Source organism: Mus caroli, unplaced genomic scaffold, assembly GCF_978045245.1.
Source record: "Mus caroli unplaced genomic scaffold, Mus_caroli_1 scaffold_2, whole genome shotgun sequence".
NCBI classification, from domain to species: domain Eukaryota; kingdom Metazoa; phylum Chordata; class Mammalia; order Rodentia; family Muridae; genus Mus; species Mus caroli.
Window position 1 is genome coordinate 90242690 of NW_028227257.1, and position 27156 is coordinate 90269845.

General features: G+C 38.9%; 2 protein-coding genes across 2 annotated transcripts; both read left to right on the forward strand.

Annotated features, from left to right (window-relative positions):
- The first annotated feature begins 1605 nt into the window (after nt 1-1605).
- LOC110289032 (olfactory receptor 4B13) lies at nt 1606-2523 on the forward strand. The gene has a single exon (XM_021155242.1). The coding sequence runs from the start codon at nt 1606-1608 to the stop codon at nt 2521-2523; it is 918 nt and encodes a 305-aa protein (XP_021010901.1).
- Nucleotides 2524-20055: 17532 nt separating this feature from the next.
- Nucleotides 20056-20973, forward strand: LOC110289760 (olfactory receptor 4B13-like). The gene has a single exon (XM_021156130.1). It carries the CDS (start codon nt 20056-20058, stop codon nt 20971-20973), a length of 918 nt encoding a protein of 305 aa, XP_021011789.1.
- The last annotated feature ends 6183 nt before the right edge of the window (nt 20974-27156 follow it).

Here is a 27156-nt window from a genome sequence, read left to right on the forward strand (position 1 = left end):
CACTGTATTTGATTCTTATTCCTTTCCAGTCCCCCCTACTCCCAGATCCCCCTCCCCATCTATTTTCATGTTCTTTTTCTTCCAAAACAAAACAAAACAAAAACAAATGAGCAATAGTAACACCCTTCCACAACTAGAATAGAAACTTCCACCATTCAAGCAACCCACCAAAGTCCTGAATCTGCTTTGTGTGGGCCAGTTACTTCTTGCTATGAGGCCTGCCCTGGAATGCAGTTGATATACTCAGTATTATTCAATGGGAGAAAAGGGATTTTTCTCTTTCTTAGAAGTTTTCAATGAAACATAGCTTTTTGGTTAGGGTTGGGACTTTCACCCACTTCCCCTTCTCCATACTGGGATTTTATCTGGCTTGGTCCTGTGCAGGTCTTGTGCAGGCTATCAGTTTCTGTGAGTTCATATGGACATCAACCCTATTGTGTCTGGAAACAACCTTTTCCCTTTCAAAAGCGCTGTGTTTCCTGTATCTATTCTTTCTATTGCTCCTACTTGCGGGATCCTACTGAGCTATTTAGAAATTTCTCTGTCTCTTTGTAGTGACTGACCCTCAATAGACTTAGTGGGAGATGGTGGGAAATGATTGTAGAAGAGTGTGGAGAATTTAGTGATTCCAATACTCTCAGATATGTGAACATTCATTAGGAGATGTAGAGGATTTTGTCTTGAGTAAAGTGAGGACCGGCACAGCTGAGGACGGGACACAGCATAAAAGACATTGGGAAAGGTCAGAAGGAATAGGAAAAAAGTCCTCTATAAAGTGTAGTTTTATTTCCTGGTGAGTTAATGATTTTGGGAGTTCGATCTGTAATTGGTGACTGAGTCATGCTGGCCTATTCTGCTTATGCTTCAGTAGGCGTGAAGACTGAGCGGCATTGCTCCAGAGGGAGCTTTTCTCCTTAGGTTTGCTCTGAGTCACCATATGATAGCTCTGCCATGCCACAGCACAGAGGGAAGGCAAGCCCCTTGATTCTGAGCTTGCTTTGGTCTTCTCAGCTTGCAGAACTATGAGCTAATAAATGTTATTCTTTGTAAATGACCAAGTCATATGAAGCATATGAGTCATTTATATGCTTCAGGTGTAATAATTCTCCGAGGAACAGAAGGACACAAAGAATTGGAGCAGAATGGCATCAAAAGGAATATGCAAGAGGAAGACCTATTAAATGCAATGAAGATAATATAAATACATGATCTATGTATCCATCTCCCCACCTTTCTACCTAGAATGTATCTTGAACTCTTAAATTCATAACGCCTTGTGATGATTAGAGAGATACCTGGGCTGAAAGTTAGAAAAACTCATTCTGAGTTATATTTTTTTTTTGTGTGTGTGACTATTGATAAATAAACATTTCTCTGGACTTCTATTTTTCTGTTAATAGCTAAATGAAATTAAAATATAATAAATTATCCCACCAGAGTAGTAACATTTAGTGCTGAATAAGAATGTACTGGTGGAGTAGTAAGTATTTAGCAAACAGCCTGAGTTTTTGAGAATGCTTTTAGTGAAATTAACTTGTGCTGCAATGCTTTGACTTTTTTTCAGCCTTCCTATTATCTGATGTTCAACACATGTGAGCTGACCCAATGGTCCATAAAAATAATGTAACCGAGTTAATTTTCACTGGCCTTTTCCAGGACCCAGAGGTTCAGAAGTTGTGCTTTGTGCTGTTCCTTCCTGTGTACCTGGCCACATTGCTGGGCAACGGTCTTATTTTTGTGACAGTCAGCATCAGTAAGACTTTACATTCTCCCATGTACTTCTTCCTCAGCTCCTTGTCCCTGGTGGAGATCTGCTACTCCTCTACAGTTGCCCCTAAGTTCATCACTGACTTACTTGCTGAGGTTAAAACCATCTCCCTGAAGGGCTGTCTGACTCAGATATTCTTCTTCCATTTCTTTGGTGTTGTTGAAATCATTTTGCTAGTGGTGATGGCCTATGACCGCTATGTGGCCATCTGCAAACCTCTTCATTACATGATCATCATGAGTCGTCAAGTATGTCACATGCTGGTGGCTGGCTCCTGGCTGGGGGGCCTCATTCACTCCATAATCCAGATCATCATCACTATTCCATTGCCCTTCTGTGGTCCCAATGTAATTGACCACTACTTCTGTGACCTGCATCCATTACTTAAGCTTGCTTGCACTGACACCTTTATGGAGAAGTTTATTGTAATGGCTAACAGTGGTCTGTTCTCTATAATCTCTCTCTTCATCTTGGTGTCCTCCTATGCTGTTATCCTAATCAGCTTGAGGAAGCATTCTGCAGAGGGGAGACGGAAGGCCCTCTCCACCTGTGCCTCACACATCACAGTGGTCATTCTGTACTTTGGGCCTGGTGCATTTATTTATATGAGACCCTCCTCTGCCTTCACTGAAGACAAGCTTGTGTCTGTGTTCTACACAGTCATCACTCCCATGCTGAACCCCATTGTTTATACTCTAAGGAATACAGAAATGAAAAATGCTATACGTATGTTCTGGAGCCAAAAAGACAAGTGAGGGTCCACAACAAAATTAGAAATATGTCTTGGGTTTTGTGCTTACTGAAATGGGTTCTGTTTTCAGTAGAAATTTCTTTTTATTCCTTTTTTTTTTTTTATAAAATCTACTACAATCATCTATATGGTATAATTTCTTAGGAAACTTCTGTGGTCTGCTTTTCCTTAAATATTAGTTCTAAAACTCACCTACTAACATGGATCCGGGTCTTTGAATTTCAAAGCTTCATTTTTACTATTTAAGCTAATGTTTCTTGTTTTGAAACTACATGTTATGTTTACTTATAGCTCATGCTTTTATGGTTTCTAATCTTTCCAGTGATTAGAATGTGGTTAAATATGGATGATTGTGAGGTATTTGATTTGATGTGATTTCCCCTATTTACTCTGCAGAGCTGTCACACAGCAGAGAGTGGTCCATCCTCTTTTTTTTTTTTTTTTTTTTATTCCCTGGAAACTCCTTTCCAGTGTCATTATTGTCCTTTAGGACCACTATGAAATAAAATAAGGGTTACATATGAGCTATGACAGCAGGCTGTGGGCTTGACACAGTGTGACTGAGAGTTGGGTGGCATACACATAAATAACCCTGGCAAAGTGGGCATTCATGTCCTCAGAAGACAGAATGGAACAATCTGAGAATTATAACTTACAAATCTCATTTCTGCAATTTCCCATTTAAAGTCTTTATGGTGATAGGTAACCCTAGATAACTGAAACTGTGTATTCTGAAAGAATAATCATTTTAAATTTGTGTTATTATATACTTTTTTTGCATGTTAATGGAAGCAAATACCTTGTGTTTGAGCACATCATTTCTAGAAATTAGAACACTGTTTTTTATAAGTTGATGGTTCATGAGCCATACACTTGTAAAAGAGAAGCAGGTAATGAATGTTGGTTATTCTTTATGCTCAAGGAAGCCCTGAGTGATTTTATGTCACTTGGACATTTGTCAGCATGTGCAGATACTTGATTTTCATGGTGGCAGGAGTTAGTGGAGACTTAGGGAGAAGCCACAAAAGTCCCAAGTTCCACACTAAACAGCCTGTCACAGCTCCAAGGACAGTCCACTTGTCTTGTTCATGCTCTTACAAGAACTTAGCAAACAATTGTTCCATCTATTTTTTTTCTTTTGAGACTTTTAAGTCTATGGCAAAAAACCAAACCAAACTGAAACCAAAACCACTACAAATTGTAAATATTAAGACAACAAAGAATTGTACAAGTCAGTATAATGTCAGAGTGGAAAAAAACTGCAATTTTAAATTTTTTTTGGAGCTTCCTGTAGCAGAGTTAAACAAAAATCCAAAAGGATCTTTGATGGTGACACAGAACAGCTTTGTAAAATTTCAGAATTTCAAACTTATTCTGGCATTATTTATCGCTCCTCCCTTATACTCCTTCTGTATTAACCCTCCCATCTTTATGGTGTGAACCCACTTCCTGTTTTATCCATTTTTCTCTTCACATCACCCATACTACGCATACTCTTGCAACCTTTCCCTCCATTTGTTTTAATAAATGGCTTCAGGAAACACAAGACCTTGTTATGCCTATACCAACAATTTTCAGTCACTAACATCCTAGTAGGTATAATGTTTTAAGGCAGAGATCATGTATTTTTGCAGAACATGTTTGTATCCATGACATTCAGTCACATCTCTGACTTGAAGCAAAGTGTAAATACAAAGTACTTTTTCTAGGACAAAAATCTAATTCGTTAGTTTATCCCTTCCTCTTTCACTCCACAACGTCTTTATGTATTTATGGCTATAACATGGTATTTCAATAATGTATCCAATGTGTCATTATTAGATCATAGTAATTGTTATACATATCACATCTCATACTCATGATTTCATAGGCTTTCTACATTCAAATTTTTATCTAGTACTGATTATAAAATATTCACCAATCATTTTCACTCACCGTTCTCTTACATTCTATGAAAGACTGTAAGTATTTCCTGTTCTCCCCCTGATCCTATTAACTGCATAGAGAACATTTGACAAGTATCTTATAGGTGAATGATTACTTCTTTCCCTTCTTTCTGCCTTCCTCCCTTTCTTTTCATCTCCTGTCTTTCTTTCTTCTCCTTCTTTTCTTTTCCATTACTCAAGATAACAACTTGTGTTTAGAAAAGGAACCAAGCAAGGGAACCATCATGGCATATTTGGCCATGAGGATATTAATCTCTTTTTCTCTTCTAATGTGGACAAGTACATATTTCTTTTCTGATTGATGATGCTGATTGCCATCTTCTACCTTGGGTCATCTCACCATGATCATCAAAAAAGTTTGTGAGTCAGTTTTACTTCTTGTGACATAATGGTGCAAAAGACAGACATTGTGCCCTATTATACTATCTAACATTCAGACTAGAAATTAACATTAAAATGACAGTTATTCTGCTTACCAATCAGAATGATGAAGTAAAATAATTGTTATGAAAATGAAATAATTTTGGCTCATCCCAATATAAAAGTACAGAATATTATAAATTTATATATTTTCTTAATTCAGAGGAATCAGGCAGGAGTGAACTACTTGTGTTGACTACCACACTTCATGGATGTTTTAACTCCAGACCTGTGTCTCTTCTTTTAAGTTGATATACCATATTTATTACCTTCAAAGTCTGTTACCATTTCTTGGTGAAAAATACCAGAGAAGTGAGTCTAAAATGCCATTTCACCTTTCAGAATTTCCATGTCACCCACAATCTCTCAGAATTATCAACAGTGGATAGACTATCATAAAGTTGGCCCCTTTCAGCTTTGAGATGACTAAGGCCTGCACTTCATTTTCTGTGCATCTGTTGATATTTATCCAGACCAGATAAATTAATGACAGCAGCTTCCAGAGAAAATGGATCTAGCATTCTAGATTTGTGGTCCTTTTCTCTTAGGGATACTGGTTCAATATGTAGATGAACAGTAGCTATAAAATTATCACACAATTCTCTGTCTCCATTAATTGTTAATCATGGATGATGTGATAGTTTCAATAGTCACATTGACAAAATCTAGAATCACCTGGGAAGGAAATTTCAATGAGGAATTGTCTAGTTTAGTTTGGCCTATGGGCATTTTGTGGAAGAATTATCTTGATTAATAGTCAACTCATCCACATTATATGCCACCATTCCTCAGGCAATATATATTGGTAGAAGAGGAATGGACAAAATGAAGAACAACATGCTTGACTTAGTCCAATGCTTTCTGCCATTGACTGTGGATATAATGTGACACTTGATTTTTGTCAAAGAAGCCAAAACCATACAATGGACAAAAGGAAGTATCTGTAACAAACGGTGCTGGCCTAACTTCTATTATAGGATAAAGAATATTTTAATATTTGAATACAAAGTATAATAATCATTTTACAGTGATAGGTTTATTGTTATCTTACAGAGTCAGCATTTCTTTTAGTTGAGAAAGGTCAACATTCTCTTAAGTAGTCATTTTGAAATATTTACCAGTCATAGTTGCCTTACTGTTTTATAAAACATTTGGAATTGTTTTTCTTATCCAACTGGTGAAGGTTTAAATAACTTCTACCTATTCCTTTCATTCCACTTGTTCATAAATAACTTATGTTTCATCTAAAAGAAAGCCTACTGAAGGTATTAGCAGGAATTAATTGGTGATGCACTTATAAATTTTTCATTTTCTTTTTTCTTTTTTTTAAAGAAAAAAATCATCAATATTTATTTATTTTTCAATTTTTTATTAGATATTTTCTTCATTTACATTTCAAATGTTATCCTGAAAGTCCCCTATACCCTCCCTCCGCCCTGCTCCCCTACCTACCCACTCCCATTTCTTGACCCTGGCATTCCCCTGTACTGGGGCATATAAAGTTTGCAAGATCAAGGGACCTCTCTTCCCAATGATGGCCGACGAGGCCATCCTCTGCTATATATGCAACTGGAGACACGAGCTCTGGGGGTACTGGTTAGTTCATATTGTTGTTCCTCCTATAAGGTTGCAGACCCATTCAGCTCCTTGGGTACTTTCTCTAGCTTCTCCATTGGGGACCCTGTGTTCCATCCTTCTGATGACTGTGAACATCCACTTCTGTATTTGCCAGGCCCTGGCATAGCCTCATAAGAGACAGGGAGATTTAGGTCCAGCCAGTGTATGCTCTTTTGTTGGTAATTCAGATCTGAAAGCTCCAATGGTCCAGGTTAATTGACTCTGTTGGTTTCCCTGTAGAGTTCCTATCCTCTTAGGGGCCCACAATGCTTCTACCTATTCTTCCATAAGAGTCCCCAAGCTCCATCCAAACTTTGGGTGTGAGTGTCTGTTACTGTTTGAGTCAGCTGCTAGGTAGAGTCTCTCAGAGGACAACATGCCCCTGCCATGCATGTCCTTTAGGGGATTGGGTTGCCTCACTCAGGATGATACTCTCAAGTTCTGTACATTTACGTGCAAAATTTATGATGTGTTGGTTTTTAGTAGCTGAATAGTATTCCACTGTTTAGATGTACCATGTTTTCTTTATCCATTCTTCGACTGAGGGACATCTAAGTTGTTTCTAGTGTCTGGCTATTATAATAAAGTTGCTATGAACATAGTTGAACAAGTGTCTTTGTGGGGTGGTAGAACATCTTTGAGTTTATGCTCAGGAGTGGTATAGCTGGATCTTGATGAACCATTCTTAGTGTTCTGATAAGAGGCCAAATTGATTTCCAAAGTGGTTGCTCAGTTTAGACTCCCACCAGGAGTGTTCCCCTTTCTCCACATTCTTGCCAGCACATGCTACCTTTTGAAAATTTGATCTTAGCCATTCTGATGGGCATAAGATGGAACTCCAGAGTTGTTTTGATTTGTATTTCCCTGATGACTAATGACTTCAATCATTTCATTAAGTGCTTCTTGGCAGTTTGAGACACCTGTGTTGAAAATTCTCTGTTTAGTTCTATACCCCATTTTTAAATTGGGTTATTTGTGTTGTTGGTGTCTAACTTCTTGTGTTCTTTGTAAAATTTGTATATTAGCCCTCTGTTAGATGTACGATTGGTAAAGATACTTTCTCAATCTGTGGAATGCAGATTTATCTCATTGACAGTGTCCTTTGCCTCACAAAAAGTTTTGCAGTTTTAAGAAGTCCCACTTATGAGTAGCTGGGGTTCATTCTGGTTGACACCAGCCCTGGGCCACCTTGGGCACGAACTCAGCAGACAGTCCCATGGTCCCCAGAGGATTGTCCATGCCGCAGGCACCCTAGCACATCCAGGATCTTAGGTTCACTGGTGAGTTGAACACAACATCTGTTCCAAAACAACCCGAAGGGGCCTGTGCCAGCAGGAACAGGGACACAGGCAGCTGGGGTTCTTTCCAGGCAGAGCCAGCCCCAGGCCACCTTGGGTGTGAACTTGATGGACAGTCCCACAGTCCCCAGAGGACTCTATGCCGCAGGTGCCCTAGCACACCCAGGATCCTAGGATCACTGGTCTGGATTAAAGACGAAGTTTCTTAGAAAACCAAGAAGATGGAATTATAAGAAATGTTGCCTGGCATTTGAATGATGGCATCTACGTTAGAGTTGTAATTTCTTTTTTTAAATTGTTTTTTGACTCTACTCACCTTCGCCCCCAGAGGAGAGTCAGCCTCCAGGGAGGCCTCTGACCCCAGAACTCATGTGAGAGCACTATCTTGTATCCTGGGTCTCTCAGAGACCAGTCAGCTCAGGAGAGCATGCGGGCGGCAGAAGCAACAGAACTTCTTGAACAGGGTCCCTTCAGGCCTTGATCTTCAGCCAGGAGGTGGATCTGAGCTCCAGACCTCTGTGCACCTTCCCTGCAAGAGGATAGCTTGCCTGCAGAGAGTGCTCTGACCACTGGGACTCAGGAGAGAGTTGCACTCCCAGGACTGCTGACAGAGGCTAACAGAATCACAGGAGGAACAAGCTCCAGTCAGAGACAGCTAGAACATCTAACACCAGAGATTAACAGATGGCGAAAGGCAAATATAAGAATTTTACTAACAGAAACCAAGACCACTCAGCATCATCAGAATCTAGTGTGCCCACCAGAGCGAGTCCTGGATACCCCAACACACACCACAAAAAGCAAGATTCAGATTTAAGATCATATCTCATGATGCTGGTAGAGAATTTTAAGATGGGCATTAATAACACACTTAAAGAAATACAAGAGAACACGGCTAAATGGGTAGGATCCCTTAAATAAGAAGCACAAAAACTTCTCAAAGAATTACAGGAAAACACTACTAAACAGGTAGAAGTCCTTAAAGAGGAAACACAAAAATTCCTTAAAGAATTACAGGAAAACACAACCAAACAGGTGATAGAATTGAACAAAACCATCCAAGATCTAAAAATGGAAGTAGAAACAATAAAGAAAACCCAATCCACGGTATCCATCTTCCTTCCTGGATCCCATCAAGACTAGTCTGCACAGGTGAGAGTGTGGACTACAGAAGCTAACAGCTTCTGGGTCAGGCAGGAGCTACAGAGTTTCAAAGGCAGGCCCGTTTTTGGGCTCCAGACATCTGGGCACCTTCCCTGCCAGAGGAGAGATATCCGCCCGGCTAGGGAGGCCATTAAAGGAGCATCTGCCGGAGACATCTTGGTTGCCGGAGACATCTTGGTTCCCGGATTCTGCCAAGACTAGTCTGCACAGGCTCCAGGCATCCGGGAACCTTCCCTGCCAGAGGAGAGGTGTCCACCCCTCCTGGGAGGGCTTTGCCTGAGCATCCAAGGGAGCCATCTTCTTCCCGGATCCCACCAAGACTAGTCTGCACAGGTGAGAGTATGGACTACAGAAGCTAACAGCTTCTGGGACAGGCCCTGTTTGGGGGCTTCATCTTCTGCTGGGAGGCAAATCTGATCAACAGATATCTATGCACCTTCTCTCCAAGAGGAGAGCTTGCCTGCAGAGAGTCCTCTAACCACTGAAACTCAGGAGAGAGCTAGTCTCCCAGGGCTGCTGGTAGAGGCTAACAGAATTACGAAAGGAACAAGCTCTAACCTGAGACAACTATAACAACTGACTCCAGAGATTACCAAATGGCGAAAGGCAGACGTAAGAATCTTACTAACAGAAACCAAGACCACTCACTGTCATCAGAAACCAGCACTCCCACCTCAGCCAGTCCTGGGTACCCCAACACACCCAAAAAGCTAGACCCGGATTTAAAGCTAGACCCGCATATCTCATGATGATGGTAGAGGACATCAAGACGGACTTTAATAACCCACTTAAAGAAATACAGGAGAACACTGCTAAAGAGTTACAAGTCCTTAAAGAACGTGAGGAAAACACATCCAAACAGGTGATGGAAATGAATAAAAGCATACTAGACCTAAAAAGGGAAGTAGACACAATAAAGAAAATCCAAAGTGAGGCAACGTTGGAGATAGAAACCCTAGGAAAGAAATCTGGAACCATAGATGCGAGCATCAGCAACAGAATACAAGAGATGGAAGAGAGAATCTCAGGTGCAGAAGATTCCATAGAGAATATCGGTACAACAATCAAAGACAATGCAAAATGCAAAAAGATCCTAACTCAAAACATCCAGGAAATCCAGGACACAATGAGAAGACCAAACCTACAGATAATAGAAGTAGATGAGAATGAAGATTTTCAACTTAAAGGGCCAGCAAATATCTTCAACAAAATTATAGAAGAAAACTTCCCAAACCTAAAGAAAGAGATGCCCATGAACATACAAGAAGCCTACAGAACTCCAAATAGACTGGACCAGAAAAGAAATTCCTCCCGACACATAATAATGAGAACAACAAATGCACTAAATAAAGATAGAATATTAAAAGCAGTAAGGGAAAAAGGTCAAGTAACATATAAAGGCAGGCATATCAGAATTACACCAGACTTTTCATCAGAGACTATGAAAGCCAGAAGATCCTGGACAGATGTTATACAGACACTAAGAGAACACAAATGCCAGCCCAGGCTACTATATCCAGCCAAACTTTCAATTACCATAGATGGAGAAACCAAAGTATTCCACGACAAAACCAAATTCACACATTATCTTCCCATGTGTCCAGCCCTTCAAAAGATAATAACAGAAAAAAAACCAATACAACGACGGAAACCACGCCCTAGAAAAAGAAAGAAAGTAATCCTTACCAAACTTAAAAAATGACAGCCACAAGAACAGATTGCCAACGTTAACAACAAAAATAATAGGAAGCAACAATTACTTTTCCTTAATATCTCTTAATATCAATGGACTCAACTCCCCAATAAAAAGACATAGACTAACAGACTGGCTACACAAACAGGACTCAACATTCTGCTGCTTACAGGAAACCCATCTCAGGGAAAAAGACAGACACTACCTCAGAATGAAAGTCTGGAAAACAATTTTCCAAGCAAATTGTCTGAAGAAACAAGCTGGAGTAGCCATTCTAATATCTAATAAAATCGACTTCCAACCCAAAGTTATCAAAAAAGACAAGGAGGGGCACTTCATACTCATCAAAGGTAAAATCTTCCAAGAGGAACTCTCAATTCTGAATATCTATGCTCCAAATACAAGGACAGTCAAATTCATTAAAGAAACTTTAGTAAATCTCAAAGCACACATTGCACCTCACATAATAATAATGGGGAACTTCAACACACCACTTTCATCAGTGGACAGATCATGGAAACAGAACCTAAACAGGGACACAGTGAAACTAACAGAAGTTATGAAACAAATGGACCTAACATATATCTACAGAACATTTTATCCTAAAACAAAAGGATATACCTTCTTCTCACCACCTCATGGTAACTTCTCCAAAATTGACCATATAATTGGTCACAAAATAGTCCTCAACAGATACAAATTATTGAAATTGTCCCATGCATCCTATCAGATCACCATGGACTAAGGCTGATCTTCAATAACAACATAAATAATAGAAAGCCAACATTCACGTGGAAACTGAACTATACTCTGAAAGATGATACCTCAGTCAGGAAGGAATAAAGAAAGAAATTAAGGAGTTTTTAGATTTTAATGAAAATGAAGCCACAACATACCCAAACTTATGGGACACAATGAAAGCATTTCTAAGAGGAAAACTCATAGCTCTGAGTGCCTCCAAAAAGAAACTAGAGAGAGCACACACTAACAGCTTGACAACACACCTAAAAGCTCTAGAAAAAAAGGAAGAAAATTCACCCAAGAGGAGTAAATGGCAGGAAAAAAAAAAATCAAATTCAGGGTTGAAATCAACCAAGTAGAAAAAGAACTATTCAAAGAATCAACCAAATGAGGAGCTGGTTTTTTGAGAAAATCAACAAGATAGATAAACCCTTAGCCAGACTCACTAAAGGGCACAGGGACAGCATCCTAATTAACAAAATCAGAAATGAAAAGGCAGACATAACAACAGATCCTGAAGAAATCCAAAACACCATCAGATCTTTTACAAAAGGCTATACTCAACAAAACTGGAGAACCTGGATGAAATGGAAAAATTTCTTGACAGATACCAGGTACCAAAGTTAAACCAGGATCAGGTTAATGATCTAAACAGTCCTATATTCCCTAAAGAAACAGAAGCAGTCATTAATAGTCCCCCAAACAAACAAAAAAGCCCAGGACCAGATGGGTTTAGTGCAGAGTTCTATCAGACCTTCAAAGAAGATCCAACTCCAGTTCCACAAAATAGAAATAGAAGGTACTCTACCCAACTCATTCTATGAAGCCACAATTACTCTTATATGTAAACCACAGAACGACCCAACAAAGATAGAGAACTTCAGACCAATTTCCCTTATGAATATCGATGCAAAAATACTCAATAAAATTATAGCTAACAGAATCCAAGAACGCATCAAAACAATTATCCATCCTGACCAACTAGGTTTTATTCCAGGGATGCAGGGTTCATTTAATATAAGGAAATCCATCAACGTAATCCATTATATAAACAAACTCAAAAACAAAAACCACATGATCATCTCGTTAGATGCTGAGAAAGCATTTGACAATATCCAACACCCATTCATGATAAAAGTCTTGGAAAGACCAGGAATTCAAGGCCCATACCTAAACATGATAAAAGCAATCTACAGCAAACCAGTAGCCAACACATCAAAGTAAATGGTGAGAAGCTGGAAGCAATCCCACTAAAATCAGGGACTAGACAAGGCTGGCCACTTTCTCCCTACCTCTTCAACATAGTACTAGAAGTCCTAGCCAGAGCAATTCAACAACAAAAGGAGATCAAGGGGATACAAATTGGAAAAGATGAGTTCAAAATATCACTTTTTGCAGATGATATGATAGTATATATAAGTGACCCTAAAAATTCCACCAGAGAACTCCTAAATCTGATAAACAGCTTCAGTGAAGTAGCTGGATATAAAATTAACTCAGACAAGTCAATGACCTTTCTGTAAACAAAGGATAAACAGGATGAGAAAGAAATTAGGGAAACAACACCCTTCTCAATAGTCACAAATAATATAAACTATCTTGGCGTGACTCTAACTAAGGAAGTGAAAGATCTGTATGATAAGAACTTCAAGTCTCTGAAGAAAGAAATTAAATTTCACTAAGGAAGTGAAAGATCTGTATGATAAGAACTTCAAGTCTCTGAAGAAAGAAATTAAAGAAGATTTCAGAAGATGGAAAGATCTCCATGCTCATGGATTGGCAGGATCAATATAGTAAAAATGGCTATCTTGCCAAATGTAATCTACAGATTCAATGCAATCCCCATCAAAATTCCAACTCAATTCTTCAATGAATTAGAAAGGGCAATTGGCAGATTCATCTGGAATAACAAAAAACCTAGAATAGCAAACACTCTTCTTAAGGATAAAAGAACCTCTGTTGGAATCACCATGCCTGACCTAAAGCTGTACTACAGAACAATTGTGATAAAAACTGCATGGTACTGGTATAGCGACAGACAAGTAGACCAATGGAATAGAATTGAAGACCCAGAAATGAACCCACACACCTATGGTCACTTGATCTTTAACAAGGGAGCTAAAACCATCCAGTGGAAAAAAAGACAGCATCTTCAACAAATGGTACTGCACAATTCTTGGTTATCATGTAGAAGAATGCGAATTGATCCATTCCTATCTCCTTGTACTAAGGTCCAATCTAAGTGGATTAGGGAATTCCATATAAAACCAGAGACACTGAAACTTATAGAGGAGAAAGTAGGGAAAAGTCTCGAAGATATGGGTACAGGGGAAAATTTCCTGAATAGAACAGCAATGGCTTGTGCTGTAAGATCGAGAATCGACAAATGGGACCTCATAAAATCGCAAAGCTTATTTAAGGCAAAAGACACCGTCAATAAGGCAAAAAGGCCACCAACAGATTGGGAAAGGATCTTTACCTATCCTAAATCAGATAGGGGACTAATATCCAATATATATAAAGAACTTAAGAAGGTGGACTCCAGAAAATCAAATAACCCCATTAAAAAATGGGACTCCGAGCTAAACAAAGAATTCTCACCTGAGGAATACCAAACGGTTGAGAAGCCCCTGAAAAAATGTTCAACATCCTTAATCATCAGGGAAATGCAAATCAAAACAACCCTGAGATTCCACCTCACACCAGTCAGAATGGCTAAGATCAAAAATTCAGGTGACAGCAGATGCTGGTGAGGATATGGAGAAAGAGGAACACTCCTTAATTGTTGGTGGGATTGCAAGCTTGTACAACCACTCTGGAAATCAGTGTGGCAGTTCTTCAAAAATTGGACATAATTTAGGATCCTGCAATACCTCTCCTGGGCATATATCCAGAAGATGTTCCAACTGGTAATAAGAACACATGCTCCACTATGTTCATAGCATCCTTATTTATAATAGCCAGAAGCTGGAAAGAACCCAGATGCCCCTCAACAGAGGAATGGACACAGAAAATGTGGTACATTTACACAATGGAGAACTCCTCAGCTATTAGGAAGAATGAATTTATGAAATTTCTAGTGAAATGGATGGACCAGGAGGGCATCATCCTGAGTGAGGTAACTCAATCATAAAATAACTCACATGATATGTACTCACTGATAAGTGGATATTAGCCCAGAAACTTAGAATACCCAAGATATAAGATACAATTTGTGAAACACATGAAGCTCTGGAAGAATGACGACCAAGGTGTGGATACTTTGCCCCTTCTTGGAATTGGGAGCAAGGCACTCATGGAAGGAGCTACAGAGACAGAGTTTGGAGCTGAGATGAAAGGATGGACCATCTAGAGGCTGCCATACCTGGGGATCCATCCCATAATCAGCCTCCAAATGCTGACACCATTGCATACACTAGCAAGATTTTCCTGAAAGGACCCAGATATAGCTTTCTCTTGTGAGGCTATGTCGGGTCCTAGCAAACACAGAAGTGGATGCTCACATTCAGCTATTGGATGGATCACAGGGCCCCCAATGGAGGAGCTGGAGGAAGTACCCAGGGAGCTGGGGGAATCTGCAACCCTATAGGTGGAACAACAATATGAACTAACCAGTACACCCTGGATCTCGTGTCTCTAGCTGCATATGTATCAGAAGATTACCTGGTCAGCCATCACTGCAAAGAGAGGCCCATTGGTCATGCAGACTTTATATGCCTCAGTACAGGGGAACCCCAGGGCCAAGAGGTGGGAGTGGGTGGGTGGGGGAGTGGGTGTGGGTGTGGGGGACTTTTGAGATAGCATTGGAAATGTAAATGAAATAAATGCCCAATAATAATAATAAAAAAGAAAACCCAAAGGGAGACATCTCTGGAGATAGAAATCCTAGGAAAGAAATCAAGAACCATAGATGTGAGCATCAGCAATAGAATACAAGAGATGGAAGAGAGAATCTCAGGTGCAGAAGATACCATAGAAAACATGGACAAAACAATCAAAGAAAATGCAAAATTCAAAAAGATCCTAACCCAAAACATCCAGGAAACCCAGGACACAATGAGAAGACCAAACCTATGGATTATAGGAGTCTAGCCCTCAGAAGCTCTGAGGGGTTTGGCCTGTTGACACTGTTGCTCCCCCCATGGGGCTGCAACCTCCCTCAGCTTCTTCAGTCCCTTCTCCAACTCCTCCATCAGGGACCTCATGCTCAGTCCCATGGTGGCTGTGAGCATCTGCCTCTGTATTTGTTAGGCTCTGGCATAGCCTAGATATAAGCATGTTTAGAGAATTATACCCACCCAAGGACTTTTCTATTCTGATTGGTATTAGATTCTTATATTGTAGACCATCTGATATCAGCCACCACAATAGACAATTTTACTTCTTGAGTTACTCTGGTATCAAGGAGTGTCTTTTTGATCTCTCACAACATTCAACATTTGTAAGTCAAAGTACCATTAAAATGATAACATTCTACTTATGAATTCAGAATAACTCAAATGTTTTCACAAAAGAAAGTGATGTTAAGCCTGTAAGATATTAAAAATAAACAATATTAAAAATGCTTATTGTCTTAACTTGAAGAATGAAGGACAAGTTGATTCTTACTAACTACCTAAGAATGCACTTAAAGCCTATGTAAGTGACTTAAAGCCTTGCTCAGTGATCACCTGTTTAGCAGAAGGACTACATGGAGCTAGGGATTTTTCTGGATTGTTTGTTGAATGACTGAGTGGATGAATGTTATGTTTCAGAGGCAATTCTTGCATATTCAGTGGCTATGACCACTATCATCATAAAGAGGCAGAACTACAGTGAGACCAAGTGATTATATAAATGAGCATTATACACAAATATGCAAATGTGAGAATGAGAAGGTGAAGTGAAGATAATGTAGATTTACAGTACAGTTTTCTGTGAAAGTGTCAACAGGAGAACTGGAAGTTGGTATGAGATAGCCTGTCTTCAGTTGAATATTTAATCAGTAGCTTATCAAAATCTAGTGCCTAGGGACTTTCTTTTCCTTAAAAAAATTAAGATACTTCGTTAGGTCAGAAACTCTGTAAAGCAATATTGTAGTGTCACTAAAATAATTGCAAAATATTTATAAACATTGCCCAAGTCATTACTTATTCTGTTAAGTTTTCCTATAGGGAGAAGAAATCCCAGGGGGAAGATAGTCTCTTGATTATATTCGTGAATACATTTATCATGAATAGTCCAAGTATGTGAGCATTTATCAACAGCCTTGGATACTCTGTGGATGGAGAGACTGCTACATTGAAACAAGAATTTTTAACTCCTGAGTATTTTATTCTTACGTTTTTTTCTCTATATTCTATGTATTGTTATTATTCCTGATACAGATGCCCTACAATTTTCTTTACTTGTGATTCACCCCAGTCATCAAACTTGTTTTCTAAATACTCCATAGGTGTCTGACTTAGGGGACAGATCTAAGCCTCAAACGGCAGGACCATTTCCACTTCATACCCTCAAAGCATAATCCATTGGAGAGAACATTGGTTAGACTGTGGCTTTGGGAAATTAATTCACCTCTCTCAGACTCTTCCCTTTTCTTGTATGTTCAGGAGATAGACTAGTTTATTTCAAATTATTCTGCAAATTGTTGAGGGCAGTGCTCCTAGGCTGGTTTAGCTGAGTGTGACCTGGGCTAAGCATTTTGGTGGAAAATCTTCTTGGTGTTAACATTAGTCAAGAGACTTCATTTATTGAAGAAATCAGAAGCTGCATGGAGGAATCTGATACTACCCCCTTGCCAGCATAACATCTCAAGCCATGCTCTGTTTCATGTGTGCAGAGAATCCTATGGTGAATTAGAGACAATTTATTTGAAATCAATTTGATCTATTCCTTGCTCCAAGGCAGAGCATGAACACACCAGTTCTTCTAACCTGAAGGTAGGTGAAATGACTAGAGTCAAGGCACTAAGTCTATGGGTCACTATCAATATCAATTAACTCATTTTTCTCTATTGCTGTCTTTATAGACTTAACATACTCATCTGAAGATTCTCCCCTTCGTTTCCATGTTTCTTGGTGAGTTATTCATTGCAAAAAGAGGCAGAATTTATCAATTGCTAAACATGTTAGAGTAGAAGAAAGAGAGGAATAAATACAGAAAGGACAGAGTTGATGAGTAGGAACAGGTCACCTTAAAATAGACAGGTTATCAGATGTGCTTCTTCTTCATGTTGGAAAATACATCCTGGAAACACAGGACCCTGAAAAACTTTTTCGTATCTCTGAGTTTTGTCTCAAATTGGTGTATTAAATTAACATGGTACAGATGCTTGTATTTTTTAGTGGATCAGAAATGATGTTCAACCTCAGAGAAAAGGCATTACTCTTGTAGGTAAATAAATATACACAATGACTTCTTACAACTCCTCATGTTTATACTACTAATGATGTATGATTCTGGGTAAAATGGACAGGCATAGTGGTTAAACTGGTTGATATTAAATCCTGGCTTTGCTGTTGTGCAGTTATTCAGAAACTATAAATAATACAAGTTAATTCATTTATTTATGTTTGTATTTCTTCATATGCAAAATCTGATAACAATCAGAGGCAGTTATAAGTTTAATATTAAAATTGGGATGGATAAGCATACATGATTTCAAGCGTGATGTATAAGAACACAAGACAGCTGGATGGGTAAAGATACTGGCTTCCAAATGTCATGATCTGACTTCATTCTCTCACATATAATCCACACAGTAGGAGAAGAGAACTGACTTCTATAAGTTGTTCTGTGACCCACACCCACATTGTGGCACACATACACAATTAAATCAAGAAATATCATTTAAAATATTAAAAACTGTCTGGATCTCTGTGGGGCATTAAAGTATAGAGATGATTCAGTTGTTAAGAGCACTTGCTACTGTTGGAGAGGACTTGGGTTCTACTCTTATCAGTGACATGGGTGTTTACCAATTCTTGTAACTCTGGGCATGTGGTGCTCTTTTCTGATCTTTACAGGACACTGAATTCTCATGGTGCGCATTCATACACTTAGAAACACTCATATACACACAAAACTAAAAAAGGAAAGCTAGCCTTTTGTGTTCATAAAGTACAAAGAAAGATTAAGAAAAAATAACCATTGTTTTGAGTAACATAATAGTATACTTTTGGTTGGAAAACATAAAATGCACACTAAAATGGACATGCATACATACTATGCTCAAAATAATATGCTAATTGATATGCACGATAAGGCATCACAGTGACAGAGAGGCATGAGAACTTTATTCTGTAGCAGGTAAATTTTGCTTACACTTTAGAAAGAGCAGAGAGGGACCACCTTATGATAGGCAATTGCTGCACTGGGTCTATTTGGGAACTGACTATAAGGGAGTAAATTGAGTTAGATCAATCTGAGAAAGACCTTGAACTCCTGAGAGCATGGGAATTTGTTCTGTGGGGCAAAGGGAAGTTTTTGTATAGTTTAAAATTATTTATTCAGTGGCCAGAGACTAGAAGATGTAATTGTGGTAGCATCATTTAGAGAAATCTCACTGTCTCAACAGTACTTGAATTGGGCTTGCAAGATGGGTAGGTTTGGAGAGGACAGGTGAAGATCGTTTGGGTAAGTGAGGCTCTATGGTGGGAATCAGCAGTGTGCATGAGTGTGGTGGAGGAGAGGACTCTGAGTTGAGCAATGGTAAGTAGAAGCCTGGGCACATAAGGGTGTGAATTGTTGAAGGAACTTAGATTATGGAAAGAATTAATATTAACTTAGAAGATTTTCCAACTGCCCTATTGTCCTGGTTGCTGTCTTTATGATTGCTGAGCTAATAAGAGCTAAAACTTCAGAGTGAGAAGAAAACATTCTTGTTGCTGACAAAGATGATAAGGAGAATGGAAGTTTATGTCTGTTACAAATGACCATGGGAAAATTTAGTTCCTGAATTAGCAAAACAAACACACCTATCCACTCACCATTTTCAGTATGTTTAACATTGTTTTATGAAGATTTTTCCTTGCACATGCCATTAGAATTAATTAAATAAATTAATTAGAATTAATTAATAAAAACTAAAAATAATTTTTCTCTTTCTTAGAAGTTTTCAATGAACCATAACCTTTGGTTAGGAGTAGGACTTTCACCCACTTCCCCTTCTCCATACTGGGGTTTTTATCTGGCTTGGCCCTGTGGAGGTCTTGTGCATGCTGACAGTTTCTGGGACTTCATATGGACATTAACCCTATTGTGTCTGGAAACAACCTTTTCCCTTTCATCAGTGTTGTGTTTCCTGTATCTATTCTTTCTATTGGTCCTATTTGCGGGATCCGACTGAGCTATTGAGAAATTTCTGTCTCTTTGTAGTGACTGATCCTCAATAGACTTAGTGGGAGATGGTGGGAAATGATTGTAGAAGAATGTGGAGAATTTAGTGATTCCAATACTCTCAGAGGTGTGAACATTCGTTAGAAGATGTAGAGGATTCAGCATTAAATGTGGTAACATTTAGTGCTGAATAAGAATGTACCAGCTGAGTAGTAAGTATTTAGCAAAACAGCCCCAGCTTTTGAGAATGCTTTTAGTGAAATTAACTTGTGTTGCAATGTTTTGACTTTTTTTCAGCCTTCCTATTATCTGATGTCCAACACACATGAACTGACTCCATGGCCAATGAAAATAATGTAACCGAGTTAATTTTCACTGGCCTTTTCCAGGATCCAGAGGTTCAGAAGGTGTGCTTTGTGCTGTTCCTTCCTGTGTACCTGGCCACATTGCTGGGCAACGGTCTTATTGTTGTGACAGTCATAATCAGTAAGACTTTACATTCTCCCATGTACTTCTTCCTCAGCTCCTTGTCCCTGGTGGAGATCTGTTACTCCTCTACAATTGTCCCTAAGTTCATCAATGACTTACTTGCTAAGGTTAAAACCATCTCCCTGAAGGGCTGTCTGGCTCAGATATTCTTCTTCCATTTCTTGGGGGTTGCTGAGACTTTCCTGCTTGTGGTGATGGCCTGTGACCGCTATGTGGCCATCTGCAAACCTCTTCATTACATGAACATCATGAGTCGTAAAATGTGTCACATGCTGGTTGGTGGCTCCTGGCTGGGGGGCTTCATTCACTCCATAATCCAGATCATCATCACTATTCCATTGCCCTTCTGTGGTCCCAATGTGATTGACCACTACTTCTGTGACCTGCAGCCATTATTTAAGCTTGCCTGCACTGACACCTTTATGGAGGGTGTTGTTGTGATGGCCAACAGTGGTGTAATGTCTATAATCTCTCTCTTCATCTTGGTGTCCTCTTATGCTATCATCCTAATCAACTTGAGGAAACATTCTGCAGAAGGGAGACGCAAGGCTCTCTCCACCTGTGCCTCTCACATTACGGTAGTCATCCTGTTCTTTGGACCTGCCACCTTCCTTTATCTGCGACCATCCTCCAGCTTCACTGAAGATAAGCTTGTGTCTGTGTTCTACACTGTCATTACTCCTATGCTTAATCCCATTGTCTATACACTAAGGAATACAGAAATGAAAAATGCTATACGAATGTTATGGAACCAAAAGCACAGCTGAGGCTTCACAACAAAATTAAAAATATGTCTTGTTTTTTGTGCTTATTGAAATGGGAAATGTTTTTAGTAGGATTTTTCTTTTTTTCAATTTGCGTTTAGAGGAGTCAAGCAATGTAATTATTATGGGATATTTGTCCATGAGAATATTAATCTGTTTTTCTCTTCTAATGTAGACAAGTACATCTTTCTTTTCTGATTGATGCTGCTGACTGTTGTCATCTCATCTTGATCATCAAAAATATTTCTGAATCAGTTTTACTTCGTGTGATGTAATGTTGCAAAAGATAGACTTTGTGCCCTATTACCGAATCTAACATTCATACTAGCAGATAACACTAAAATGACACATATGCTGCCTACCAACAGAATGATGAAGTAAAATAATTGTTATGAATATGAAATTATTTTTGTCTCATCCCACTATAAAAATACAGAATATTATACATTTGTATTTTTCCTTAATTCAGAGGAATCAGGCAGGAGTGAACTACTTGTGTTGACTACCACACTTCATGGATGTTTTAACTCCAGACCTGTGTCTCTTCTTTTAAGTTGATATACCATAATTATTACCTTCAAAGTCTGTTAGCATTTCTTGGTGAAAAATACCAGAGAAGTGAGTCTAAAATGCCATTTCACCTTACAGAATTTCCATGTTACCCACAATCTCACAGAATTATCTACAATGGATAGACTATCATAAAATTGGCCCCTTTCAGCTTTGAGATGACTAAGGCCTGCACTTCATTTTCTGTGCATCTGTTTATATTTATTCAGACCAGGTAAATTAATGCCAGCAGCTTCCCCAGAAAATGGATCTAGCATTCTAGATTTGTGGTCCATTTCTCTTAGGGATACTGGTTCAATATGTAGATAAACAGTAGCTATAAAATCATCACACAATTCTCATTCTCTTTGGTGTCTCTATTAATTGTTAATCATGGATGATGTGACAGTTTCCATAGTCACATTGACAAATCTAGCATCACCTGGGAAGAGAATTTCAATGAGGAATTGTCTAGTTTAGCTTGGCCTATGGGCATTTTGTGGGAGAATTATCTTGATTAATAGTCAACCCATCTGCAGTGTATGCCACCATTCCTCAGACAGGAGATACTAAATTTGGTAGAAGAGGAGTGGACAAGCTGAAGTCTAACACGCTTGACTTTATCCATTGCTTTCTGCCATTGATTTTGGATGTAATGTGATTAGCCACTTCAAGTTCTAGCCACCTGGAATTCCCTGCAATGATGGACTGTAACCTGAAATTTTGAATCAAGCAAAACCCTTTTTTTCCCTCTAAGTCACTCTTGTTAGGGTATGTTATCACAGCAACAGGAAATGGCAGTAGGGTAGATGAACATTCACGGAGAAAATTCTGCTTATTCCACATGGAATAACTTTACCTTCTTTTTTAAAAATATTTTTATTACATATTTTCCTCAATTACATTTCCAATGCTATCCCAAAAGTCCCCCATACCCTCCCCCCGACTTCCCTACCCACCCATTCCCATTTACACATGGCAAAATCTTATATCTATTTTCAAACCTAGGTTAATTACAATCATCTTTCTGAGAAGGTCTCTTTCAAACACCTTTGCAAGTTTATCCTAAGGTAGCCATTTTAGACTTACATGATATAACCCTTGTCATTTTCATTGTTATTATTCATATGTGTTTCTTAGACTTTAAGCTGTCATGTGCATAACTGTGTATTGTTTCTTTTCCTTTGTAGTTCCTACTACTCTGTCCACAAATTGACGCCCCATAAACTCTTGTTGAGTGTGAAACCTTGCAATAATTCACTTAGAATACTTTGAATACTTATGTGTTGGCACCTCATCTTTTCCTCAGTCTCTGAAACTCACTAGGCTAATCCAATTGTCTGTCAGGCACAATTTGAGGTACATATTCCTTAACTTCTGTCAACAACTTTTTTATGATTAAATTAAATTTATATCAATACCGTGATTAAACTCATAGGATTACTCTGAGCAGTAAATCAGATAATATACATGCTAAGTTTTTAGGAAGGAACATGGTACCCAATAAAAATTAACTATATCATCATTGTGCTGGTCATCAATTTTATTTTGAGTGATAACTTCATGTCCTTAACTGGTCTTTCTGAGATGTGGATCTGCTCAGAATAGGTCTTAATTTCACCGCAGACCAAAACTATTTGGAATTTCATTCATATTTGGGGGGATGATGGTAAACATAATTTATTATCCAATTAATTTCAAGTGTGTAGACAGGAGCCTGGGATCTTAGGAATTAGTTGATTATTTGTCAAGTGATTATTGACCATAACATAGCCCCTACATTATATTTTATGTTGAATACTTTTAAGCTTTGTTAAGGTATTTCAAAATATTAGATCGTGAACTAAATAGAATGGCGAGAACTTCCATTTCTATTGATGTCTTATGCTCAGTAGACTAGGTATTTAGGATGCTGGCTGTCATAGCATCCTTCACTTCTGTGAGGGTTTTCTTTTTGCAGTGGAAACTATGGGTAGAGCTTCATCAGTGATCCCTGAGATGTTGGGAACCTCACAGGATGATAGTGTCTACTCTATTTGAATGATCAAAAAAAAAAAAAATCCTCAGGGTTTTCCTCATTGTCTGGGAGACAAGAGCTTGTAGATCCATTAAGATCAGGTATTCACTTTGTTTTGACATCACTAGAAACAAAGCACCAAATTTTAAAGAAAACAGAATTTATTTATTTTTAAATTTGCCTGTTTTTTTAAAAGATAGATAGATAATGGATGGATATATAGATGGATAGATAGATGGATAGATATCCAGATGGATAGATAGACAGACAGACAGACAGACAGATTGTCAGAGAGGAATTGCATGGATTTAGAGGTTAGGAGGATTTTAGAAATAAATGAAAAGAGCATATTGTATACAAAATTTATTTTCAATAAAAACCTAACACATATATGTACATATATGTATATATACACACATATGTGTGCATATATCTTTAACAGAAATATGAACAATCTACTAATATTTGAGAGCTCTGAGTTGTTGATTTTGTCAAAGTATTGAAACCCAGACCCAGAGAGACAAACAAAATGTGCTCAATTCTAAGAAGATATTTGTTGTTAGGTAAATGATAATCACACTATGATCCACAGACCCAGAGAGGGGAAGTAACAAGGAGGACTCTGAGGAATATGAATGGATCTCCCTGGGAGGGGGAAATAGAGTAGACTTTGAAGGTGGACTGGGGGCTGGTGGCAATGGGAGCAGGAGGGATCAGGTGGTGGGGGAGGGATGGAGAGGTAGAGTATGAGAAGAGAAGACTGGAATTGAAGGGTATTCGAAGGGCAGTGTGGAAGTGTTGCTCAGCAGAAATTCCTTAGAATCTATGAAGGTAACACTAGCAACTTTCAATCCAATCAAAAAACCTTTGACCTACAATCTGTCCTACCTGTAAGATATGCAGTGGACAACAGAGGAACAGAACTTGTAGGAATGGCCAACCAATGACTGGTCTAATTTGAGGTCCATGCCATGAGAGGGAGCCCATGCCCAACACTCTCTGGATGACCAGGAACTGGAGTCATTGACTACTGTCCACTACAGAAGGCTTTTATGACCAGGGTTGAAAGCATCCTAGGTCTGTCAGAATAAACATAAACATAAACACAAACATTATAAACATAAACAAACATTTAGAAAGTAGTTTGACCACATGACTATTTAGCAATAGCAATAATAACAACAGCAGAAACAACAATTATAATAATTTCTACCCTAGGATCTATGACCTTCCCAGATATGGGCTTTTGACCAGTCATGAATGAATAGGCCTCAAATCCATTCAGAGACCAGATGGTTACTCTATAGCCATTATGCTGCTACTGTTCCAGTGAGCATGTAGTGTAGGGGGATTTCCTCTAATTATTTGATTGGCTAACAAAGACAAGAAGCCAATCACTGGGCAAAGATAATGTGGCAGGTTTTCTGGGTCAGAGAGAGGAAGAGGGGACGTGGGAGAAAAGGAATACCTTTTTTCAGTGAGGTGGAGAGCAAGATAATTGCAGGATGTAGGCCATTGTCAGACCCAGTGGGGGCTTCCACCACCAGAAGAATTTCCAACATAGAATAGATGATGAGTTTAGTACAATAGGTTCCGAGTCCCGTGGTTGTGTCATTCATGTTAATTTTAAAATTAAGATCATCTAGTGTTTTCCATTCATCCATTTGCGACAATTCAGGTAGGCGAGTGAGAGGGCACAGGCGCGTGGCAGCCATGGCATGGGCAGAGTCAAGCCGTGGGGTGGACCGTTGTTTGGCTGCTGATAGCTCAGAGACCAGAGCGGCTTGGCACCAAGCTAGGGATGGAGGCTGGGTGTGACCGCTGCTGCCCGCATCTAGCTGAGCCAAGCGTGGGGCTCAGGGCTAGGAACAGATACTGCAGATGCCGGCTCCTCGCCGGAACAAGCATGGGCTTGTTTAGAATTACACGGCACAATGGAGATTCTGGCGTGTCAGTACTGTAGCAGGTATGTCCAGCACTGGGAAAGATCACTGATGCTATTTCTCTTCAGCAGCCTGCATAGTCTCTTTGGCACCATGAAAGCTGAGCAGCAGGAAGGAAGTTTCCCAGTTGGCTCCAGATTGCTTTTTCTATGTCTGGGAGTCAAAATGTGTGACATTGTCAGCAATTAGGGTCTTATCATGTGGTTATGTCCACTAGTATTTCTTTTCATCTTTTCCCCCCCTCTTTCTACTCATCAAAGGACTGAATTGCATGTCTGGAATATTTTTTTTTCATTTTCTCTCTACCTCTGTTATACTCTAAAAGGGAAATTAAGGATGCTGCATCCTTAATTTGTTCAAGTGTTTTTTTTTCTCAGTGTAATATTCAGTACCTAAACAGTGCTCAGAACATCACATAATTCAATATTATATTTGTTAAATGATGGGTGAATGATTGGATCAACAAAAGGCATCACTTTCAGAAGAAATTCCTGCTATATTCCACGATTGAACCACTGTTGTTGACAGAGGGACAGAGCCACAAAGAGTCTATGTGTTTTTTATATACAAACTGTACAAAATGCATGAAGGTAGCTTTTGAAGAGTACACAAATGACAGACAAAGTGAACGCTTATTAAAATGAGAAATGTAGGTGATGAGGAATAGGAAGGAGGTGTGGGGTAGCATAGCTGAATGTGGGTAGTGAATCTGGTGCTTATCAGTCCAGCGCCTGCCCAGTAGCCAACCGTCTTTTCTTTCCTTACTCACTTGGGGTTAATTTTTAGTTGGCAAGTTTAGTCAAACACTCCCTACTTTCAACACTTCATGTTCTTTCTCTCTACCGTGTGCAAACCAATGAAAGTGACAGCAAAATAATTGAAATACATTTTGATCCTTTTTTCAAGCCATACTTCATTTGGTAAGCTTTACTAGAGGGAAAAGAAATTCCATGGGGAAGTTGGTCCCTTGGTAACAGGAGGGTTGATTTATGAACACTTCGTGTACGTGAACATTCAGTTCCAGTGCTTGGATTTTGTGTGGTGGGTAGTTCTTTATCAGATAGGATCTCAGAAACTCTTGAGTTTACTATTCTTAAGGACTTTCTTTCTTAAAAGTTACACATGCAAATGCAGATGTCCTGAATTTTCTTTCCCATTTCATCATTCATATTAAACTTTACTGCATTTTGTTTTCAAAAGCTACGAGGATACTTTTTGGTATGTTCTGGGAGACAAAGCTAACTCCTAAACTATAGTAACAATAATCACTTCCTATCACCAATGATAGCCTAGTATTTTTTTGAAAGAACAATGATTCCTTAGATAGTACCTAGAAAATTGTTAGAGTGTGGTTTTGGGAAATTAATTGTGCTCTTTTAGCCTGTGCCATCTTATATATGAATAGAAGGAGTTAGAATCTTTCTTTAAATTCTTTTCAGTACTACCCCTGTCCCCGCCCTGCCCAGAGTGGCTTAGCTGGGTATAATCTGAGGGTCTTTTGTGAGAATTCAGCTACTTGGTAGTATTATTCTATAGATCTTGCTTACTCTAGGACCAGCATTTTCAGGCAACAATCCAGCTATTCTCTGAGCTCGATTTTTCTAAGTCTGAATAAACCTTGAGTAGTGATGTGTTCCAGCAAGGTGCCTAACATCACGCTAACTTGGAGGCACATTG

What these genes read in the sequence shown, in the direction of transcription:
- LOC110289032 (XM_021155242.1), top strand. Translation starts at nt 1,606, where the DNA reads ATGGTCCATAAAAATAATGTAACCGAGTTAATTTTCACTGGCCTTTTC.
- LOC110289760 (XM_021156130.1), top strand. Translation starts at nt 20,056, where the DNA reads ATGGCCAATGAAAATAATGTAACCGAGTTAATTTTCACTGGCCTTTTC.